At 45.3% G+C, this 23,670-nt stretch overlaps 1 protein-coding gene across 2 annotated transcripts; it reads right to left on the reverse strand.

Annotated features, from left to right (window-relative positions):
• Window positions 1–1,086: 1,086 nt before the first annotated feature.
• On the reverse strand, window positions 1,087–22,528 carry TBL3 (transducin beta like 3). Of its 2 annotated transcripts, XM_050967268.1 has the most exons (22): window positions 22,428–22,528; window positions 20,952–21,003; window positions 20,725–20,820; window positions 18,959–19,006; window positions 16,680–16,821; window positions 16,004–16,088; window positions 15,180–15,350; window positions 14,726–14,801; window positions 14,492–14,588; window positions 13,639–13,850; window positions 12,127–12,268; window positions 11,201–11,259; window positions 9,939–10,042; window positions 9,087–9,237; window positions 8,167–8,397; window positions 7,256–7,326; window positions 5,942–6,098; window positions 5,456–5,514; window positions 4,835–4,938; window positions 4,020–4,091; window positions 1,992–2,150; window positions 1,091–1,554 (listed from the first exon to the last, which is right to left on the reverse strand). In XM_050967268.1, exons 1-22 carry the CDS (start codon window positions 22,472–22,474, stop codon window positions 1,439–1,441), a joined length of 2,451 nt encoding a protein of 816 aa, XP_050823225.1. In that variant the 5' UTR covers window positions 22,475–22,528; the 3' UTR covers window positions 1,091–1,438. The 2 variants fall into 2 exon arrangements, with proteins under 2 accessions (XP_050823226.1, XP_050823225.1); XM_050967269.1 differs by lacking the exon at window positions 4,020–4,091 and having other exon boundaries at window positions 1,087–1,554.
• Between the last annotated feature and the right edge of the window lie 1,142 nt (window positions 22,529–23,670).

Below are 23,670 nucleotides of genomic sequence, written 5' to 3' on the forward strand. Positions count from 1 at the left end.
CAGGCTGGCTGAATGTCATTATCCCCATTTTACAGACTGAGAAAACTGAGGCCCAAAGAGGCTAAGTATCAGAGCTGGAGATAGAACTCAGGTCTCTTGACTTGGCCATAACAGTGAAAAATCATGGATAACTTTCTGCTAGAATATGGCAGTAATCAGCAGATTCCCCCCAATCAGGTTTCCGTAGAGAGAATTTTCAAACATTTCAGGGTCTGAATATAAGTGCTTGAAAACACATTCACATGAAAGAGTTCTTGGCACAGTAAAACTGATAAGCACAATTACATGGAGTGGTTAGAGAGCAGGGGATTCGGATAATTTCCCACTAATTTTCTACATAGCCTTGCGTGAGTCACCTTCACCTCTGACCCTCAGGTTAGCAGCTTGTCAAGCTGCCACACTGCCCTACTTCAGAGGGGGTACAAGGCTTAATTAACAATCTCTAAAGCACATCCCTGTCCTCTGATGGAAGGTACTGAGTGCACAGTATTAGCACAGAACATTGTATTTAAAATGGAAATCAATACAGGCACCAAAGTTTATCGAGCTCAGAATGAAGACAAAACATCTGTTGATACTGGAGCGATTGGTGAAGTGCTGGAAATCACAAGCCTCCACCTGGGTTTGCTAAGTTTGCATTCAGTAACATCCTACTCCTTTTTTCCTTGGTATTCTGCTGTTAATGTCCATGCAACAAAGATAAAACAAACACACCAATGTGCATATTTTGCTTAGGTTGCCAGAGTGCACAGCAGTGCAGATGTGCTGGGCTGCTATTGCAAAGATGTAGATTGCAAACAGCTCAGTAACAATGAGATTTAGGCCTTTACCCATGTGCTCCTATGACCCTCCAAACAGCTTCAGTGATGTAAGTCTACTGAATCCATCCCAGGAAACATTGCTTGCATTTCTCTGTCTTTTTCTTGGGTAGAATGGAAAGCTGGTAATGCCCACCCCCTCCATGCCCCAGGTTACCCTAAAGAAAGGGCTGTGTGCACCAACACCCAACCTACACAGCCACAAGCGAGCTGAAGTCTTAGCAAGCTCAGCACAAGCGAGGGATACTTTCCTGAAGGTCAATACAGAGGAGAATGAGAAGAGATACAGGCTGGTGCATAGACAAAGATGGGGGGGTTGAGATGGTCTCGCAACACGCAGTGCTAATGATAAGAGGACATTTGCTCTGGAACAGACACAGGAGGACTCAGACTCGGGCAGGCAGCCTATCCCCTCGTTATCTACGGCACTGAGGAGACAGCAAGTTGAGACTGGACTCACTCATTTATAAAATCGAACTTGAAATATTTATTATAAAAATACTCAAACTCCAACTTGGGGTGGAGGGGAACTAATGTGAGCGTCCGGCACTTCAGTCAGTGTGCGTATCCTTGGCTCACCAGTCATTCCCCTCAGTATACTGCAAGCAGCATATAAAAGGTCACAGACCCATGTCCTCTTCCAACTTTGACACATCTGCTAGTCTCATATTTTGCCACATGAAATCGATGAACATAGAGGCCTGTAATAAGCGGCCTAGTCTCTGGAAATGGCGCTCTGTAAAGAGGAAAGAAAAATTATGGCTAAACAGAAAGGGTTAAGTTCAAGGCAGATCAGGGCAAATTCTCTTCTTTGCCCTGACTGAGGCTAACGGGGGAAGGAGAGGATGCTGAGTGTGTATCCTCTGCACAGACTTCGAAAAACTTTTTTTCAGTGCTGGTAATAAGATGCCACGAAGCAATTATTCATTCCACATAGCACTGGCATGAAGATCGAAGGACAATACAGCGGGCAACACTATAATGTATTGTTGTCTACAAGCTGTGTCTGGGGCACAGCTCAGAGACCTGGATCTAGAGCACGGCTGAGATCAGGCACAGTGTGCTGGTGCTGGAGGAGTTGCCACAGGAGCACCTCTGGATGGATGAGCCACTGAGTAAGACACTGTGCCAACATTTTCACGGAGCTGAGATGCGGTCTCTTTTGTAACTCACCGGTGTACGGCAGAAGGGATTCCACAGCAGTTTTGATCCCCTCATACTGCAGGAGACACTCTGGCGCTTCGTGCTTTAGGAGGGTTTCAAGGACAGCCTGAGCCTCATGGCAGTTTCGAGAGTTTGTGTTCCATGTCACCAAAAACTTCAACACTGACTCTACAGAGAAAAGCCAGTAATTCAGGAGTGTGCGGTTCACACACGCAACCTCAAGGGCGACATCACTCCACAAGAGATGCCAGTTCAGGAGGGGATCTGTTTTCATACCCGCCAGGTCAGCTGCAAGACTGAGTGACAAGCTTGGGGGCCAATAATAATTGTATATAGATTCATAGATTCTAGGGTCAGAAGGGACCAATGTGATCATCTAGTCCGACCCCCTGCACAAAGCAGGCCACAGAACCCTACTCATCCACTTCTGTAACAAACTCCTAACCTATGCCTGAGTTATTGAAGTCTTCAAATTGTGGTTTGAAGACCTCAAGCTGCAGACAATCCACCAGCAAGTGACCCATGCCCCAAGCTGCAGGGGAAGGCGAAAAACCTCCAGGGCCTCTGCCAATCTGCCCTGGAGGAAAATTCCTTCCTGACCCCAAATATGGCAATCAGCTAAACCCTGAGCATGTAGGCAAGACTCACCAGCCAGCACTCAGAAAAGAATTCTCTGCAGTAACTCAGATCCCATCCCATCCAACATCCCATCACCAACCACTAGCCATACTTATCTGGCGATAATCAAAGATCAATTCCCAAAATTATGCTCTCCTGTCATACCATCCCTTCCATAAACTTATCAAGCTTAATCTTAAAGCCAGATATGTCTTTTGCCCCCACTACTCCCCTTGGAAGGCTGTTCCAGAACTTCACTCCTCTAATGGTTAGAAACTTTCGTCTAATTTCAAGTCTAAACTTCCTAGTGTCCAGTTTATACCCATTCGTTCTTGTATCTACATTGGTACTAAGCTTAAATAATTCCTCTCCTTCTCTAATATTAATCCCTCTGATATATTTATAAAGAGCAAGCATATCCCCCCTCAGCCTTCTTTTGGTTAGGCTAAACAAGCCAAGCTCTTTGTCTCCTTTCATAAGGCAGGTTTTCCACTCCTCGGATCATCCTAGTAGCCCGTCTCTGAACCTGTTCCAGTTTGAATTCATCCTTCTTAAACATGGGAGACCAGAACTGCACACAGTATTCCAGGTGGGGTCTCACCAGTGCCTTATATAACGGTACTAACACCTCCTTATCTTTGCTGGAAATACCTCGCCTGATGCATCCTAAAACTGCATTAGCTTTTTTAACGGCCATATCACATTGGCGGCTCATAGTTATCCTGTGATCTACCAATATAGAGTCCCTCACTGAATTGATTGTGACACAGGTTGATTGAGAACAACTAATTGTAACATATGGAAGTGGCCTTGTGAACAGAGATGGTGACAGGGATGCAAATCTCCAGGTTCTAAATTCCTAGCTCTGCTCCTGACCCAACTTGGGCAAGTTACTTAATAACTATATGGAGATATACCTATCTCCTAGAACTGGAACAGACCCCGAAAGGTCATTGAATCCAGCTCCCTGCCTTCACTAGCAGGACCAAGTACTGATTTTGCCCCAGATTTCTAGGTGGTCCCCTCAAGGATTGAACTCACAACCCTGGGTTTAGCAGGCCAGTGCTCAAACCACTGAGCTCTCTCTCCCCCGTGTGCCGCCATTTCCCCATCTGCAAAATAGGGCTAATAGAACGTAGCTACCTCCTAGGGACGTTGTGATGCCTTAACACACCTGGATGGAAAATGCTACCAGGGTGAAAAGGAACATTGCACGGCAGCGGTTTGTGGCCACAGACCAGCCTGTAGCAGGCTCACCACTGGCACCCTTACTGATAGCAGCAGTCGCGCTGGGCAGGGTGGGAGGCCAGTGATGAAGGGTGACTATAAGAAAGATTCTAGTTCTTCTAGTTTCAGTACAGAAAACAGGCTTCCAATCTAAAATACTCTCTTAGTCACACAAGCAATAGCTCAACCAACCTTTCTGATCCCTCCGCAGTCTAAGGATGTTCTTTTCTAAGTTCTCTTTTCCATTGGTTTCCTTAAGGATAACTAAAGGGGAAAGCAAAGAGACAGGAAATAACGGTAAGGTTAACTTCTAGAAAATAAAAAGGTTACAATCAGAAGCCAAGCTTTGGAAGCAGAAAGTATCCAACAATTTGGGGTATTTAATGAGCGTGCAACACTATATCCTAAGGCTCGCTGTACTGTGTCAACACCCTGGCTCAGCTCAACTCCTCATCACCAATGGGAAAACATGAAAGCTGCCAAACTCCACACCTGAATCTGATCTCCAGGAAAACAAATCAGCAACCTGACCCTCAGCGCTGTGAAGAGCTGTTTTGTGGAGTCACTGCTGTGAGCCAGCTGCTCGTTTAAAATGAAGACAAATACTGCTAAGGAACAATTAACCTCAATAAAGATTCTGGTTTCAGGCTGTTGGCTTTAGGGATGAAAGCTGCCCTGTCCTCTAACTCATGGCCCACTGCCCCTGCACAATCAGTCACTGTGCATGATGCTCAGAGGAGCCATTGAGGTCTGTACAGTGCTGTGTTTAACGTCGGTCATGTTCTGACCTTTCCTGAGATGTGCTTGTGCTTTGAGATCAGAGGTAACATTTGCCATTGGGCACAATGCAGTGGGGCATTGGGGAGTTCAAATCAGAAAATAGAGGTGACAAGAAAAGGGGAAAATAGAAGTGGGAGGCTCCTGGACTCTGGGTTTCTGTCTCCTTTACCCGAGAGAAGGGGATGATTTGGAAGACTCCAGAGAGAACAGTGACAGTGGACACCTACCCTTGATCACTGTTAGCACCGTGTGTGGCCGATCCAAAGAGATTGCCAGCCCTAAAGCTTTCAGGTATTTTTTCTCATGGAGCAGGTTGGAAAGCTCTTGATCTCTGCAATGGAGTCAGCAAGAAGAGGTTGTCAGAGATTCGTTTGCTTGAGAGAACAAAACCTTATGCAGAATGCAGCAAATTGAATGGTAACAATGCATGGAGATTTAGTGCCAAGAAGTAGGCTAGCCAGTGAAAACCTCAGTGTCCTCGTTGTGTCGATAATTATCCTGGCATTATGTTAAAGAGGTTCCTGAGCTATTCTGTGCTGGCTGACACAGGAGAAAATGAATGATGAGTAAGTTTCAGTGGTCTGACTTGGCTTATCTCAGCAACACAGAACCCTGAAGTTCATTGACTTCCAAGTTAATAGTTATTATATGAAGGCTTTACGGGAAGCAAAGATAACTTACGCCAGCAGATGACGAGCTAAGAGAGATTATAGGGCAGACAACCAGATAAACCAAGGCTTTGCTTTGCTCCTAAGCAGGACTGGGAAGGCTTTAAGTGCAGTTTCATGGGGATGGCACATGATAAAGGACACAATATACTATTCAAAGTATTGCTCAGGGTTACTCACTTCATAATCTGCTCCTCCTGCTTAGCTTGCGCCTCTTCCAGTTCAATTTCAGTGACATCCTTTAACAGATCACAACATAACCACTGTCAGTCTTGCTTAAACAGAGTTTGATTTCCTATCCATCTTTTCAGCAGGAGCCTGTGCTCCGAAACAAGATCTTTATGCGGGGTTTCAAATGCTGAATCTCCCCAAGTTATTTAGAGCACCATGGACTTGACCCTTTCCCAACCCATCGCTGGTGCTCCCACTGTGCCTCTCATTGTTTGCAGGCTGCTCAGGGCCATTTCCTGCCTCTGCCTTTAGGGAGAAGTGGCTGTTTTAGAGCCTTTGCCGAAATCAGTATCTGTCTGTCCCCATTTTACAGATGTGGAGGATGAGGAAAGCAGTACTCAGGCAGCCTGGCTCCCAGTCCTGGATTCTGACCACTAGGCAACACTCCCTCCATTCTTTTCTCAAAGCAAATTGAAGGAGGACCATGTTCGATACCTTCCACAGGATGACACAGGAGTCGCTGGATGCTGTCACGACCAGGTCATCCTGTTTGTTACAGTGGAGACCCCACACTTTATCTTCATGACCGTCTAAGGTTTTCACACACTCATTTGTTTTAATCGTCCAAAGTTTCAGGAGCCCATCGGAACCACTTTTGGAAAGGGGAAAGAGAAACCAAACGTAAACCCCTAGATTTAAATCAGCACTGGACAGTCCTAGTCTTGCTCTGCTGCATCCTGTCAGAAGTGAGGGCTTGGTAAAAGTAACACACACACACCATCATGGGACACTGTCAGGTTAAAAATCATTTCAAACTAAACCAAATGATTTTATGAACACCCCTTTAGAGTATTCTTTCTGTCCTGGCTAGTCACATAGCCCCGATCATGCAGTATCTGAGGCACTCAGAATCCGAATGTATGTACACTCCCAGCACCCCTGGGAAGCAGGGCAGTGCTTTTATCCCCATTGTACAGACAGGAAACTGAGGCACAGAGAGAGTTAGTGACTTGCCAGGGACAGGAAGTTGGTAGCAGATGTGGAAACAACCAGCATCTCCCAAGACCCACGCTAGCGCTTTAGTGGCTGAACCATTCTTCTCCTCTGAACTAAGAGTTTTAAACCGCAATGTGCGTCTCGCTGTGTATGCAGCTCATTGACTTCTTCCATTTCTCTCTGCTTGGAGAGCACAAGGATCATTCATGCAGGTTTTATTTCTGTTTATAACCAGTAATGGCAGAAAATCCTTTCCTTGAGGGGTCTGCATTCGTTTCCCTTGGGCTGATTAAGCCTTCCTCTGCTGCTCATGCCCTCTACAAGAGGTGAAATGCCCCTCCAGAGCGGCCCACGTATTGGGTATATCATGTCCCAGACAGTTCAGTGGAGGTTATTAAAACACAACAGCACAGGTGCTAGACTGGAGGACAAAACAGGGATGGAACTGGCACTTCAGGAAAGCTCAGCAGAAATCGAGGATTTTCCCATCAGCAAGGAGAACGTACAATTCACGTCTGGGAAAGGGCTACAGCCAAGGCGGCTGGTGCTGACTCATCTGGTTGCTAGTTTAAGACCCAAATCCAGTATCAGCGTAAGCAGGTGAAACTCCCACTGACTTCAATGGGAGTTTCACCTGCTTACTTCAGAGTTGAAGGTGGTTCCCTCTCTCGTAAGAATCCCACCTGCCAAGCTCCTCTCTCTCCCTGGGAAAGGGGATTTTCAAATCAACAACTCAACCTCCCGCTCAAGCCTCTGTTTGCCAGTTTGCTGCACTGGCCTAGCTTCACTTAGGCTCCCAGAGAAAGGTCATACCTACTAAGCAGCTGTGTCCCCCGGCTCACGAAAATTATCTTCAGCACAGAGGCGTCGTGACCTTCAAAAGTCTGGGGGGAAAAAAGAGTATAAAAAGTAGTAACAATATTAGACAGCCAGGTCACACAGGAGACCATGCCTCACTGTTGGGACGAAGAGGCAGTTTGGAATGGCGCTCTTCTTTCACGAGAACAAAATCCGTACCCAGATTCTAGATAAAGAAGTTCCAAGCAGACAGATCATATCCCTGGAACCTGTGTTTTGCTACAGGGTGGCAAAGGGAAGGAAAGACATATCCCAGTACTACTTTATAAAAGCTTAGCTTAACTGCTTGAACATGCAATCCAAGGTTAAATCACAGTATGATCAGAGAAAGACATTTACATTAACTGGATCAGTCAGCTGCTGAAAAGTTGATTCACCTGCTTATTGTGTCAAGCAAACATTAAGATGGGAGATAACACCATTGGGGAAGAGTCATGTGGAGATCACAGTACTAGAACTACTAAGTTATCTAAAGGTAGGAGCATGCAATAAGAAGGGTGCAACTTAGCGTCTTCTAATAATGAGACAAACTGGAGAGATGTTTCTCCATGGAAGACCAAGAGTCAAATTACTCTGTTCTATGCCCATTTCCTCCAAGGTCCTATCTGTGTCACGTCAATCCAGCCTGCACTGCTCCTGGGTTGGCCAGAGAAGGAAGCAGGTTACTCAAGAGTACTGCTAAGGGGCTTGCTGCCTGTGCAGGTCTCAGATCCTGATGGCCTGGAGAACAAACCCAGGCCTGAACAGCTTTTCCCTTATCCTGGCAGTGTTGTTACACTTCTGCTAGTCTGGCCAAGCCGTGTCTGTATGCAGCAGCCACATTCAAGTGTTTGTCTAGACGACCCAGGAGTATGAATTTTCATTACCTTCAGACAGCTGAAGTCATGAAGACCCCACAGCTTCACAGTGCCATCTGCTGAGGAGGTGGCCAAGACCTGATCCACAGGAGAAAACTGCACGCACCAGATCCCACGCGTGTGTCCCGAGAAGATGCCCATCAGAGAGCAATCAGGACAGGACCACAGCTTGGCCGTCCTGTCCTGTGAGCCAGTGGCAATCAGTTTGTCATTTGGAGAAACCGTCACACTATTTATATCCTAGAGAAAGTCACATAAAAGGAGCAAAGCAGTGAAATTCTCTTGCCAGCACTAACCAAATACCTGGTTAGCCCAGGGCTGAGAACGGAGGCACGAGAGAGGTACAGGTTCTGGCTATGCTCATTCTGAGCCCTCAAGATTCATTGTTCCCGGGACCTTACCTGTTTTACAGCTAACACGCCTGTTACAGCTCAACTAGAAACTAAATACAACATTTTCCTGCGATGTGATCTCCCCAGCACATGAAATCTTTCCTTTCGTGTAGTTGTTCTACGCTTATAGGGAGGTGCCCCCAAGCCAAGTCCCACTAACTCCATCAGCCTCAGACACACGTCTGTCTCTTGTACTGATGTGAGATTCCTAGCGGAGAATTAAAACATCTGACAAGGAGAGGGGAGAAAAAATACATGCCCTGGCTTGGGACATTTTTTTTTTTTTTTTAGCAAAACGAACAAATAGTTTCAGGGGGGATTTCCTGAGCCTCCACTTTACAAATAAATCACTAATTTTCCTTGTCTGATGTCAGTGGAAGTTATTTCCTCAGTCATGTTACTGCCTGCAATCCAAACAACATATGTTTTACGAAGAACTGAACCTTGCTGCCAAAGGCACTCAAAGCACAGATCACAAGAATGGCCTCGCTGAGCTTCCACAGAAAAAGAACCTTCTCAAGTCCACTGAGATTTTACCTTGTCATGACCCCTCTCCGTTACTTGGGCATGAAGAATTTCAGGGCTGGAGACCAAGCCTGCTTTTGCTTTGGCAGCAAGGGACTCTGGGAGATTCCAGACTTTGATGGTACAGTCTTGGCTGCTGGTGACTACAAAGCTCTCTTTCATTCTGGAAGCAGGAGTCGGGTGAAGATACGAAGAGGAAAAACGTCAAATGCAATAAAGCAAAACAATTGCTTCCCCTGCACAGAGAAAATGGCTTTTCTTTCTCCAGAGCCATCCTACGCACTCAGTTGGGATTTCAAACAGCTCAGTGTTTTAATGTTTCCAAAAGCTGCAGTTCATTTCATTTCAACCCTTACAACAGCCCCCAGCAGTTCAACTATTCGCCACAGGTACCATTACTCCTCTGGGCCAAATATCACTTAATGAATTGCACCTTTCGAATACAGAAATTGGACTCCAGATAGAAACAAATGTGAAGAAAGTAGAAGAATTTATAAACGAGCAAGATTTCCCAGCAAGTTCTATTATCTCTGTGTTTCTCCTCGGTCCCAAACCCTTCCCTTTCTAATTCGCTGTAAAGTAATCCAGGAGCTAGATAGATCAAGGCTCCTGCAGCTTTTTGTTCCTCTAGACAAACTTGAGCCAGCTGGACAAAGAGGAGAAGTGCAAACATATGAGCTGGGGATGGTGAGGCAAAAGGATGGGCCAAAAAAAGTCTCTCTTCCAACTTTATCCCATTACAAGTCAACACGTTTACCCTGACAGGCCTGGGATACCGCAGAGGCAGCAGCCTTGGTTCACACCGACTGGGGTTTCTTCACTGTGAACACAGACCACATGTAAGAAGAATGATGCCTCTGTTACCTTGAGCAAGAGAGCGCACCCACTCCATGGGCATGACCCAATCCTTCGGCCACGCAGACCACATCGCCTGCTTTATCCATCTGCCAAATCCGGAGGCTTCTGTCCTGAAACGGGAAAGGAGGAAAACAGTTATACTTTTCTGACAAGTGAATAGATTAGTATTCAAAGCCAGTGGGCCTGGTATTAATCTATGCCTGCAGTCATTTCATCCCCACCACTTCAGGGCACAGACAGACAACTGTAATGAGGGATTCCATCTTACAGGACCAAGCAATATTCATAAAATCACAGAAATGTAGGACTTAATAGATTATCTAACTTCACCCTCCCGTGCTTAAAAATCTTCCAAGGGGATTCCACAGCCTCCCTATTATCCTTTTCCAGTGCTCAGCTATTCTCAGAGTTAGAAAACTCTCTTAATATCCAACCTAAATCTTCGTTTCTGCAAACTAAGCTAGACAAATTAAAGGTAATTTTAATGGTAAGGTAAAATTTACACTAGTTACTTTATTTCTGAGCATGTTGAAACAGCCTGCCCCTTGTCTCCTTACCTCCGATCATCTATGCTACATGCTGCTCCCAGCCACTTTTGCAGCAATGAATAGCTCTGAGCTCACATGCTGGAGAGAGACACTTACTAAGGGTACATCCACACTACCTGACGGATCGGCGGGTAGCGATCAATCTAGCGGGAATTGATTTATTGCGTCTCGTCTAGACACGATAAATCGATCCCTGCCGCGCTCCCCGTCGACTCCGGAACTCCACCAGGGCGAGAGGCAGAAGCAGAGTTGACGGGGGAGCTGGGCCGTTGATCCCGTGCCATGAGGACGGGAGGCAAGTCGAAATAAGATACGTCGACTTCAGCTATGTTATTCTCGTAGCTGAAGTTGTGTATCTTACGCTGATGACACCCCCACCAGTGTAGCCCAGCCCTAAGAGTAGCACAAATACTAAAGATCCCAGGAAGATAAAACAACTGGGATTTCCTGTTGGGCCAGTATAATAAAACCAACCCATATTTTTCTAAGGACAATGTTAAAAAAATGATGGGAATAAGATAGGATTCAAAAAGAGCTTGGAGAACTAGGAAATCTCTAGATATTCTCTAGAATTTCAAAGGTGGGGTGGACAGAAGTTTCCATTGGTACAAAAGCCCTTTCCAAAATCAAGGACAATGAGCAGAAAACTGCCCACAACAAGAAAGATCACTGTGAGCAATGGGCCTTACTAAGTACCCAGGAAAGGAAACATTGTATTACCTTAGCACAGCTAGAAAACATCAACCCCTTTCTGAAGACATCCAGGGCAAGAACCGTGTCTGAAAGGAAAGACGGCAGCAATTACTGTTAATTATTTGTAGTGCGCAGTTGTGGACCAGAACTCTATTGGCCTCGGCATATTTCAAACAGAATAAAAAGATTAAATCTACGCACTTCAGAGCAGGGTCAAATATAAAACAAGAGAAAACAGATGGAGGCAGACAGATGGGGCAGCGCAAGGAAACAATGGCAATAGTGGTCAGCATGCTCAGCAGTGGTCTCAGCACACCACTGGGATAATCACTGCCAAGTTGCTGTGACGGTTACAAAAAAAAAGGGGGTTTTAAGAAGGGTTTTGAAGGCTAATGAGTTTTGTGGATGGTTACAGGGAGCACCTCCTACGCATGAGGGAAAGTAACAAAATATTGTATTTAGACAACGGAAATGCACGAAATAATGCAGAGTCCGCTGCCCAGCAGGGGTGAGGGGAAGCTCTGTGGCACTTAAAAACACCCCTATGCTGTGAGCTCTGTCGTTTTCTAGTAAGTACTTGGCTACATTTGTGGACCTGGTGTGATTTGATGAGACACTTTCAGTCACAAAGTGCATTAACTCAGAACTGGTCTTCACCCCCACGCACCCTATCTAGAATTTAAAGGGATTTCTGTGCTGGCGAAAGATGCTAAACCAACAGCCCCAGAGAATAAACGCTTCTCTTTAAGCAAAACAGAGACAGCATGGAGAACAGCAAAAGCTTCCATGCACACCGCCGCAGAGCAGATGCCTCCATCCTGCTCTGGAGAACAGAGGGCACTGCCGCCTCCATGCAGACGAGTCTTGGGAGGAGAGAAGCCAGTTCCAGGGGTGACCCACACAGCTCCTCCCTGCCCACTGCAGAGCTGACAAGCCTCTAGGTCCCTGCGTACCTGTATGGCCATACAGGATCTGGCAGTGCGACGTTGCCAGCTCAAACACTTTTAGCTGAGGGCTGTTGGTAGCCACAACAATGTGAGAGTCAGCAGGGCCAAGGAACCGCACATCCAGAACCTCGTCGTTGTAACCTGCAAACTGGGGGCAAAGAAACAAGAGACAGCTTAATAGGCAGAAACAAGCTGGCGAGAGAAGACCCAAATGACAGCCACGGTGGCTAGACGCACTGCATTCATGTGCATTCCTGGGGATCTTACATTAGATGCCATGCTTAAAACCACTCTCACATAGCACAGCCTCCATTTAAATACACAGACATTTAAGGACGGGGAGCATTCCTTGATGGTCTGTCCCTCACTGCCCTTTTGTCTCCGTTTCATTCCTTTAAGAAGAAATCCCTGCAAAGAACAACCTGTAACTCCTGATGCCAGGGTTTGGTTCATACTGCATAGACATCAACTCAGGACAATGCACAGCTCTCCAAAAGAAACTTTATCAATGGACCTGTGCTCTGTGCATTGGAAATAGATCTGAGTACCAAGGAGAAAAGGGAAAGAACATAAGAACGACCATACTGGGTCAGACCAAAGGTCCATCTAGCCTAGTATCCTGTCTTCCAACAGTGGCCAATGCCAGGTGCCCCAGAGGGAATGAACAGAACAGGGAATCATCAAGTGATCCATCCCGTTGCCCATTCCCAGTGTCTGGCAAAGAGAGGCTAGGGACACCATTCCTTCCATCCTGGCTAATAGCCATTGATGGACCAATCCTCCATATACTTACCTAGTTCTTTTTTGAAACCTGTTACAGTCTTGGCCTTCACAGCATCTTCTGGCAAGGAGTTCCACAGGTTGACTGTGCGTGATGTGAAAAAATACTTCCCTTTGTTTGTTTTAAATCTGCTGCCTATTAATTTCATTTGGTGAACCCTAGTTCTTGTGTTATGAGAAGGAGTAAATAACACTTCCTTATTTACTTTTTCCACACCAATCATGATTTTATAGACCTCTATCATCTCTCCCCTTAGTCGTCTCTTTTCCAAGCTGAAAAGTCCCAGTCTTATTAATCTCTCCTCATATGGAAGCTGTTCCATACCCCTAATCATTTTTGTTGCCCTTTTCTGAACCTTTTCCAATTCCAATATATATTTTTTGAGATGGGGTGACCACATCTGCATGCAGGATTCAAGATGTGAGTGTACCATGAATTTATATAGAGGCAATATGATATTTTCTGTCTTATTATCTAGCCCTTTCTTAACAATTCCCAACATTCCATTCACTTTTTTGACTGCCGCTGCACAATGAGTGGGTGTTTTCCGAGAACTAGCCACAGTGACTCCAAGGTCTCTTTCTTGAGTGGTAACAGTTAAGTTGGACGCTATCATTTTAGATGTAGCAACAGCTGGGGAAGATTGAACCATTAGACAAAATGTTGTCATTGGACATGGAGTTGTCCCAAGGTACAGTGCGGGAAGAGAAGAGGCAATGAGGTTTGATACATGGTACCTGCTTTCTGAGCTGAAGCGTCTGGGCATCGTAGAAGATGATATTATGCTCAGCAGTCACAGTTGCGATCTCATTTTTCCCAGGCACCAGCATGCAATGTGTCAGACTGTGTGTGCTGCCCTCTTCTTCCTCCTTGGCATTCACACGTTGGTAGGGCACGGGCTGGGTGTACACGCAGGCAGCTGTGGCGGCTTCCCAGATGTGCAGGATCCCTAATGCATGGGATGTATACTGCCTGTAAGTGGCATTACGTTACCTGCACAGTATGCTCAGAAAGGTCCTCTGAGGTGTGTCCGTTCAAACTCCAGACTTGTCTATAGGAGACAGCTGTGCTGGTGTAACTAACGGTGTGATTTTTAAACTGATTTAGTTCCGTGGATGTGAAACGCTGCCAGACTTATTTCAAGTTAGCTAAAATTGATTAGGAACAAGTTTAAGGTAAACCAAAACAAGCCACTTAAACTCAAGTGTCCACAGAGGGGTTTGCACTGATTTAAAACTCAATTTCAATTAAACCAGTGCAATTTTCTCATGTAAATAGATGCTTAAGACAGAAGATGTTTTCTAAATTAAATCTAGACTATGAAATCTGAGCAAGTATTCATCCTCAACTCATCACCATGGTATCTGGGACTGTAAAAGCTTAGCAGAGATGGGGAGGGGGAGAAAATGCTGCCTTAAATACCCCAAGAGTGCCAGAACAGGTTCATTGAACTGGACCTGGCTGTCAACAGATACAAGACAATTGGAAGGGTGCCAAGCCCTGACAATGGCAGGCCACCGAGTGTAATTTACTCCTTACACCCCGGAGTCTGGCAGCGACAAGACAGGAAATTCCATGGGGCTCACTCACCTTTGCTGCCAGCTGTGAGAAAGTGAAGCCCTTGTTTCTTCACACCCAAGTGTGAGAAATCTCCATCCTTGGGTAACAATACTGCAGCCTCCACACTCTGTGAGAGACATTGACAAACCATGAGGCGCAGTAAAAGGTAGGAAGAATTTAACAGCCTGAGAAACCACTTGGAATCAAAAGCAGGTCCCTTTTTTCCTGACTAGAAGTCAGATATCACCGGGGAAGTAATCTCACCTCATATATAGGGACCGTCCTCTTGGCTTCTCTTGTTTTCAGGTCCCATATCATACAGATTTTATCACGACCAGAGCTGCAACAAAGGTTATAAAGAAAAATTCACTATCAGCATCTTCCAGCCAAGAATCTCAAAGCCAAGTCAGACATGGAGCTGTGGCTAGTCAAACCCTCTCTACGTCAAGCGCGGGATGAACAAAGCCACACACAACCCTGTGAGACAGTTCAGTATTATCTCCAATTTACATGTGGGACACTGAGGCACAGAGCATGATTAGGTGAAACCCAGATCCTCAATCTCTCTCTCTTGGAGCCCCAACTGAGCCTCAGTGTGCTGTATTGTCACCCCTTCCTTCCCTCAAATAGCAAACCCCATGGGCAGCATAAGAAAGCCATATGTTTCTTGGGGAGGGGGAATCTGAATGGAGATCTGATAAGCCCATAACAAATTTACCTGATGAGTGTGTCCCTATCTGGAGCAAAAGCCAGAGAGGTGACAGCACTGTAGTGGCCATTGAGAGAGGCGATACACTTGCTGGATTTCAGGTCCCAGATCCGGATTATATAGTCCATTGAGGAGGAGAAGAGCTGCAAGCGGAAAATATCGGGATGGAACTGGACGATGCTAGCGAGGGAGGGACAGAGAGATTAGCATAGTGCAGGCACAAACCAATCAGCATCGTCTCTGAGACGGCAATAACATAAATGTCTAGCATCTATGACAGACCATTCACATTAGCTAAACTGGGTTTAAATTATTGACCTCCTTTGTGGAATCTCATTTATCCACAGTCCGCCCACTGGGAAAATTTACCATAGGTCTTTGCCCTAGGAAATGCTCTAAAGAGTCCATAAATTGTCAATTGTGGGTGTCTGAACTGGAGTTCCCAGATTTCCTTAACCACATCATCTCCCTCCCTATCTTTTCCTCCCAAAGCAACAGCCAGTTATAGCCCTGGTCCCTCCATTAAATCGGAAACCAAGAACAGTTTTGGACCTGCTCAGTACAGTCATTTGCATTCCCCTTACCCAGAATGCTCTTCTTAGTCAGTCATCTCAGACTACTCATGACCAGACTGGGATTGGGCCAAAAGGACTGGCAAAGATTGCAATTGTACAGCAAGATCTGCTAACAGAATTGGGGTCACAAACCCAGATCCCCAAGCTGGTGCTCCTTATTTCAGACAGAACACCTGGGTGGAATTTCAGTGTTTTGGTGAAACTGTCTCTGCTAGTTTCCCTAACGGAAAAGGGAGGATAAAAAGATTTTTTCCTTACTGTACAACCCCCGTAGATCCTTTCAGGTTATGCGTGCAGTGCTGTTTGACTACATCCCAGATCTTAATGGTGCTGTCACAGCCACCTACAAGAAGAAAGGACATGAAGGAATTAACAACAGAAATGGGCAACACAGCAGGGCTGGGACACTAGCAGCTGTATCAGTTTCACAGGTTACAAAAGCAGAAGAGGGAAAATGAGAGAGAAACCAGTTAGTTACAACACCCAGGGAGATTTCATGGGTTATAGCACTTTGCATTTTCAGAGGGCTTTGTAAGTATTAACTCACTGGTCCTCACAACAGACATGTATGGTTACTGTCCCTACTTAGAGATGTGGACCCTGAGGCACAGAAAAGTTAAAGGACTTGCCCAACCCCACCCACTCCTTAACAGAGAATGAGTTTCAAAGCTGGGTTTTCTGATTTCCAGATATGTGCTCAGACCACTAGACAAGCTGCTCTCTAGGTGCATGTGATAATCTGTAGAATTTTCAATTAATATATTTTTACATAAAAACTTATCTTATTGCAATAACAGGAAATTCTTGAGAGGCTTCAAGTTCTCTTTTGATTTTATTCGAACAGCAGGGATCACTGTCTAACATCACAGAACTTAAGGTCATTTCATCACAGAAACAGACTCCCCCATCATGCGACACTGAAGTCAGACTGTACCTGTGGCCAGCAAAGTGGAAGTGGGGTCAAAGTTCATAGTGGCCACTGGTGCTGTGTGCACTGCTTTCCACGTACGTCTACACTTGTTCTGTCGCCATTCCCACTGTTTTAACAGCAATGCCCGGCTTCCCGTGACAAGAATCTAACAGAAACACACAGCAGGAAAAACAGGAAAATACAAAGATTAAGTTAGCCAGTATATTCACATTCTGCATTGTGTTCACAGCGAATTTTAGAAAACCCAGAGACAGAAAAGGGAAATTTCAGTTACCAAAAGAAGCTAATTCTGAAACTAATTTATTTCCCAGTATTTTTTTTTTAATAGCAGAAGCCTGGAAGCCATATAAATAACATAAAAATGTAAGTACATCACAAATGCACTGGACAGAAAAGCAATGCTGTAATGCAACAAACAGACAAAATTATGCCCTCCCCCCAATATATCATCAAGTAAGTTTAGAAGCAACTGCTAGTCTTTCAGAAGAAGGCATTACAGATAATAACAAACAGCTAATAAAGGCCTGTTATAACAATTGGGCCTACAAATTTACCGTAATTGTGAGATGTCAATAAGTTCATAAAACGTCACAATAACCTAGAACAATAAATGCGTGATGGGGAAAAGATGCAAAAGGGACACAGAACCAATTATAATATAACTCAATGACTGTGTTAAAATTATGCCTGGTAAACTAAGAGAAGGATGGGAGCAGAAATTGACAGATCAAAATCGGTGTGTCGGAAATTACGCCTATTTGGTAAATAAGATAATGAGGGAATGGGCTATTCCACCAATCGTTCCCTTTGGGGTCCCTAAAAGAAAAGACTTTTGGGAAAAACAAAATTCAAGCTAATAACAATTACTGATTGGGAGAGAGGCAAAACAGAAGAAGCTAGCTACACCAGCATGGCTGCCGCTCCCACCATCTTCTGGGACCCCGGGATCCGCCATGACACCTCACTGGGCCTTCATCACCCTGACCCTGAGAGATGTCCTGATCTGATCAGACCAGGCCAGAGAGGACCCAGATGACGTCTTCTCTGCTGGCTCTGGCTAAATCCTGTTGGAATCTGAGATTTGGTTCCTGCTGTCACCGTCCTCCCCCTTGTGTGTTCTTTTTCTTCCCTATCTTCCTTCTTTTTCTTCTTTCCTTTTGTCTTCTGTCTAATAAGCATCTGGATTAGCCAGCCAAGACTGTACATTTTGCAACACTGCCGTAAGTTAAAAGCAATGGCCTAAACAGCCCGATGCTTGTACAAGTTTGCCAGGAGTGGCTGATGAAACCATGTGCCGTGCCTAGGTTTTTCCAGCAGTGAGGCTGCACGTGAAAGTCAACATCAGAGACAGAGGCTGCATTTTCTCTCTTTACTATTCTTTTCTCTTCCCTTTTGTGTTTGCCTTGTTTTTCTTCTAGGAAACAAACAGCAACTACAACAGCTGTAGTCCATTTCAACTACCTTCTCTTTTCCCCAAAAAGGACAGTTATCACCACTGTTAAAATGTGACAGTTGTTAGACCGAAAGTCTTAACATTTTACATTTCACATGTTTTTGCAGTTTTTCTTTCTTTTCTGCATCTTTAGTAAAAGATTAAAAAACTAAGAAACAAATTAGCACTGTTTGCCAGTGTACTAAGCAGATGGATGTCTCTGTTTCTGAATCCCTAAGCTTTGTTTAAAACTGTTCAGTGTTGGACAGTGACTGGGTCACATTAACATCTTTGGGTCATAATATTCCATCAAAATTAATAACATAGGCTTCAATCCTGCAAACCCTTAAGCACGTGCATATTTGCAAGAATGGGTCTAGAGTTAGCTCATGGAGTAAATTAAAACAGCAGCTGGTACAGTCTATGCACATGAAAAAATTGAAGATATTTGATTATCCCTTTCCCTATATGTTTTTTGTCTTTTTAGATTATAAGATTTTTGAGACAGGGAGCATTTCCCTGTGTTTGCTCAAAGCGTGTCACAATAAAGTTTCAATCCACATTGCTATCTCTCGGCACTATTGTAACATAATTATTAAATAATCATTCCCTTTAATTTATACAGGATGCAAGTTTGTTGGAAGTAGCAATTCAGACTGCACAAAATTTATTAGAAAAATCCTGTCAGAAATTAAAGATGGGAGAGTCCAATCAGACCCCATTTGGACCATCAACCTTTGTGAGTGCAGGATGATTCCATGCAGAATATTCTCCAGTGCTGACATGATTATTTATGGGACCTATTAAAGTGGGATGGAAAATAAGGAACCGAGGGTAACTTGTCACATACCTCATCATCGGGGCTAAGAACAAATGATGTAATGTCCTCTTGTTCATCCTATAAATGGAAGAAAGAGGCAGTGAAATCATCTGTGCAATATTTTTAAATGCCATGTTGCCCTATTCTCTTTACAGGTGTTACATGGCCTACACATGCTACATTGTTTTCTGCGCTCACTGAGTGTGCGCTTCATCACAGAATCTCCTGCAGAGGCCACTGCAGAATACCCATGAACAAGTAAGACTAACAGGACTGGGTAGATTGTACAGGGCTAAGGAATCCTGGTTCCCACAATGCTACTCTTCTTTCCCTGAGAGCAGTTCCAACCTGTGGACATGGGGGACAGGGACAGAAACAGGGTGAAGTGTGTGAATGAGATATCTTCCCAGGGAGCTGCTTCTAGCTTTCATTTAGCTCATGTCACTGTCAAGTGCAGACTCTTCATTTCAGTGGCAATCCAAAAGGTGAATAATTTCCAGAGAGACTGTTCACAGGCAAGTTTCCTACTCCGACCAGAAAGCTCCCATGCTGACTATATTGCTTCAGCCCACCAGGATGCATATCTGCAAGCACATCTCACCACCGGGGTCTGGAGTTTGAGACTAAATCCAGTTTCCCATGATAAATAACAAGTACATAAGAACCACCATGCTGGGTCAGATCAATGGTGCATCTAGCCCAGTGTCCTGGCCTCAGAGTAGCCAGTGCCAGCGCTTCAGAGGGAATGCACAGAACAGGGAAGTTTTGAGTGATCCATCCTGTCGTCCAGCACCAGCTTCTGGCAGTTGGAGGTTTAAGGACACCTGGAGCATGTGGTTGCATCCTTGACCATCTTGGCTAATAGCCATTGATGGACTTATCCTTCAGGAGCTTATCTAAATTCTTTTGGAACCCATGCATACTTTTGGCCTTCACAACATCCTCTGACAACGAGTTCCACAGGTTGACTGTGGTTGTGTGAAGAAGTACTCTCTTTTGTTTGTTTTAAACCTGCTGGCCTACTAATTTCACCGGGTAAGCCCTGGTTCTTGTGTTATGTGCAGAGGTAAGTAACACTTCCTTATTCACTTCATACATTCATGATTTGATAGACCTCGATCATATCCCACACGTAGTCATCCCTTTTCTAAGATGAACAGACACAGTCTTTTTCATCTCTCCTCTCATGGAAGCTGTTCCATACCCATGATCATTTTTGTTGTCCTTCTCTGCATCTTTTCCAATTCCACTATATCTTTTTTTGAGATGGAGTGACTGGAACTGCACGCAGTATTCAAGGTGTACCAGGGATTGATATAGTGGACCACGACTGCACAGATCCCACTTGGATGGGTAGGAAAGTGGTCCTCTGAAGAAGAAAAACCTGCATGTAGTACAATAGTACTGGGAAAAAATATATTCCCTCTCATTCCATGTGCAGACAGTGCTTGTTCATGGATCTCAGAACTGCTTCTTTGCACCACTGAAAAAGGCCCTATTTTATACTGAGACATGAAACTGTATTAGCCACTTCCTAGCAAGAACTAAACTTTGAAAATGTTTTCAAATCTCATAGTAGCCAGGGACATAGCAAATAAATAATCTATCTGCCTAGATTCAGATACATTTCTCATTCTTCAATACTCAAACTTACGTCTCGATGCCTTTAGATGAATGCCCCAGTAATAAAGGTAAAACACCCTTTGAAAGTCATTTCAAAATACTGACTTAAATACATCACGTTAGTAGATAAAATTTAATCTAGAAAATTTAAGTTAGATTTTGCATCATCTCACCTGTTCGATGCTATGAACAAGGGCTCCTGTTTCTATGTCCATTATATTTAGTTTCGTCCCACATGGGCAAAACATGTGTTTTCCATCTCCGCTGATCTAGGAGAAAAAAAAAAGTCTATGGCACCAAAAAGAGAGTTGATGTATGTTTTTATATATTAGCACCAACACATTGTTGTTTACTTTCCTCCCTCAAGATTTCAGTAAAAGAATTTGGGGTTTGCCATTACCTGAACTTTCCCTCCTTTGTAGAAAGGCTCAAATTTCCTAGACACGGCATAGCTGAAAGGAGAAAAAGAAACATAAATAGAGGAACAGTTAAAATAGACTGATTTGTTTACACCATTTGCGTTAAAAGCACTTTGAAGTGATTATTCATATGCAGGAACACTATATGTACACGTCTTACCAGAATTAAACCTGCTAGAAAAATTGTAGCTAAATAAATATCAGAAAATAAAAAAAGACCAACATGTATAGAAAGAAATGGATTATCTGAGTCATGTACCAGCAACATAAATTACAGTAAAATGCTTCTACGTAACTGCTCAAGTCTATTCCTGTAACATCTTTTCCTTTATGAATCCCCGCTTCAAGTTTGTGAAGACAAGGGAGTCCAACAACAAACAATTCTGGATTTCCCAGAACTATTTTGTTGTTGTGTAAAGGGACTAGCGAAAGCTGAATTTCAAATAGAGATGCGTTATCCCACTAAAAGCATCAGAAGCTGACATAGCAAACATGTCCCACTGAGACAGCATTGTAACTACCGGTGATTCAATGTGCATCATGTTATGTTTAGGTGATCTGGAACCAGGTGATTCAAATGTAGCAGTGTAAAACAGTAGCCTGAGCAAAAAGTCTAATCACTAGCTCCTTATCACAGTGATGATAAAAAGCACTGTTAAAAACCTATAAAATGTAACACACGATAAGATCCTGTCAAAAGTGGGTTTGACAAATAATACCCTTCTCTACAGTATGGAATCATTCTGAATTAAATCTACCCAGCTTTTCCTTAAGGAGATGAGACCAATATGCCAGAGGTAGAACCAGAAGTAGAACTCTCACTCCCAATGTGTTCTGTGGGGGTTATTAAATAACAACAGCTACTAAGAGGCAGCACTTCGGAAGGAATGGAGGAGAGCCCGGGAGGGAAAAACAACTGGTATCTGACAAACTCGATATCACGGGTATGTGACAGAATCCCAGACTTATTAAATCCGCACAACAGCTCAGAGACGGCCACTGGCTTAGCACCCTCCCAGCCTTCCTGGCAGACACCTCTATGCCACAGTACCCCTTGGCGCCACAGCAACACCAGGGCTCCCACCTGATGGCACAAATGGGCCCCTCCACACTGGCGGCAGCACGGCAGGGAATGCCTCCCCCACGCCAACCCCAAAAGGCTTTTGGAACCCTGAGGCACAAGGGGCCCCACAGGCCCTTTTTGCTCCCCGGGGATCGCAGCTCTCCACCCACCGGCCCCTTTGCTCCCCCGGGATCGCAGTTCCCCCTCCGGCCCCTCTGCTCCCCGGGATCGCAGCTCCTCCGGCCCCTCTGGTGCCCGGGGATCGCAGCTCCCCCTCCGGCTCCTTTGCTCCCCGGGGATCGCAGCTCCCCCTCCGGCTCCTTTGCTCCCCGGGGATCGCAGCTCCCCCTCCGGCCCCTTTGCTCCCTGCTGCCCGCGCCCGCCCACCGCTCACTTGGATTTGAAGCGCAGGGGGGCGCTGCCGGCGCGGATCGCCTCCATGCTCCCGCTGGGCCCCTCAGCAGCTCGGTATCTCGCTTCCCCGCCCCCCACCGTTCGCTGCGAACATGTGGTTCCGGCGCTCAGGTTGCCAAGGACGAAAGCATCCCTTCCGGCGCCCCAACATGACGTCACAAGTCACATCTCCCGGGCGCCATATTAAGTACGGGCAAGGCGCCCATGTTGAGTGCGGGCAGATCGCCCGGGGGCTGAGACAGGGAGACTGGCGTGTGCTGTGGCGTCGGGCTCCGTCACTCTGCGCTGCGGTGCAGCCACCTCTGGATGGGAACGAGGCCACCCACAGCGGCCTAGTCTGAAGACTATAGTGACTGAAGCTGGGATTGGGCCGGTGCAGCAGGTTTTACGCCCTACTGCGGATAGTTGTGCTGGGCCCAAGCTGACCCCCAGGAGGCAGGATATACTTTAATTACAAAATATATGTGTTAAAGATTGCTGCCTCTTGGAGCCTACGAAAAAGCAAGTTTTAAAGCAGCTTTTGCACCTCGCCCACCGTTTCACACGAGGGATGGGGGGCGGGGAAGCTGGCACTGACAGCCATCACTTGTACAGCCTTGGGCTGGCCTAGTGGCAGAGCAGACCCTGAATTTGCCCTTAATGTTCACAGCAGCCCCTCAGGTTATAAGCGAGTCAGATGGAGAAAGGTAGACATGTTCAAATTAGAGTAACTGCATGTGCAGCTGTATTGTGTGCAAGAAGCATTCTGTACACTTAAGACTGGTCAAGCATGCAAAAGTTGCAGGACTCACAAAAATTCTTTGTTAGTCTCAGCCTCTAGGGGTACTCACCTTTATCCAGTTCCTAGGACTCAAGGCATAAGCCTGTCAGTTTAGGCACCCACCTCTACCCTTCTATGGGTTCAGGCATAATCCTCCACTCTGCGGGATTGCAGGGTCTTTTACCAGTGAAAGAGCTTCACACAGTAATATCCTACTTAACTTGTGGGTTTTGGTGATTGTTAATAAATAGAATGCACATGCTACACAAGCAATGCTCACCACTCCCAATAAGACAGATGAACTTTTCTTGATGGCCAGTCAGGATCAGGTCCATCTGGGGGACTCCACAGTTTCTGCATGATGTCAGTGGCCGAGTGTTGAGGTCTGGCAGTTCTGTTCTTGGACCTGTGTCCTGAAGTTGGTTCCCAGAGAACTTCCTTTTGGATCCGTGTTTATATAGTG

The sequence above is a fragment of the Gopherus flavomarginatus genome, chromosome 9 (genome assembly GCF_025201925.1).
Source record: "Gopherus flavomarginatus isolate rGopFla2 chromosome 9, rGopFla2.mat.asm, whole genome shotgun sequence".
In the NCBI taxonomy this organism is placed as follows: Eukaryota; Metazoa; Chordata; order Testudines; family Testudinidae; genus Gopherus; species Gopherus flavomarginatus.

Bases quoted from the DNA above. Each gene is read 5' to 3' on its own strand.
- TBL3 (XM_050967268.1), bottom strand. From the start codon at position 22,474: ATGGAGGCGATCCGCGCCGGCAGCGCCCCCCTGCGCTTCAAATCCAA. The intron at 14,589-14,725 runs GTGAGATTACTT...TGTCTCTCACAG, and splicing joins GGACGGTCCCTATATATGAG to AGTGTGGAGGCTGCAGTATT. The intron at 10,043-11,200 runs GTAATACAATGT...TTCCCGTTTCAG, and splicing joins TGTTTTCTAGCTGTGCTAAG to GACAGAAGCCTCCGGATTTG.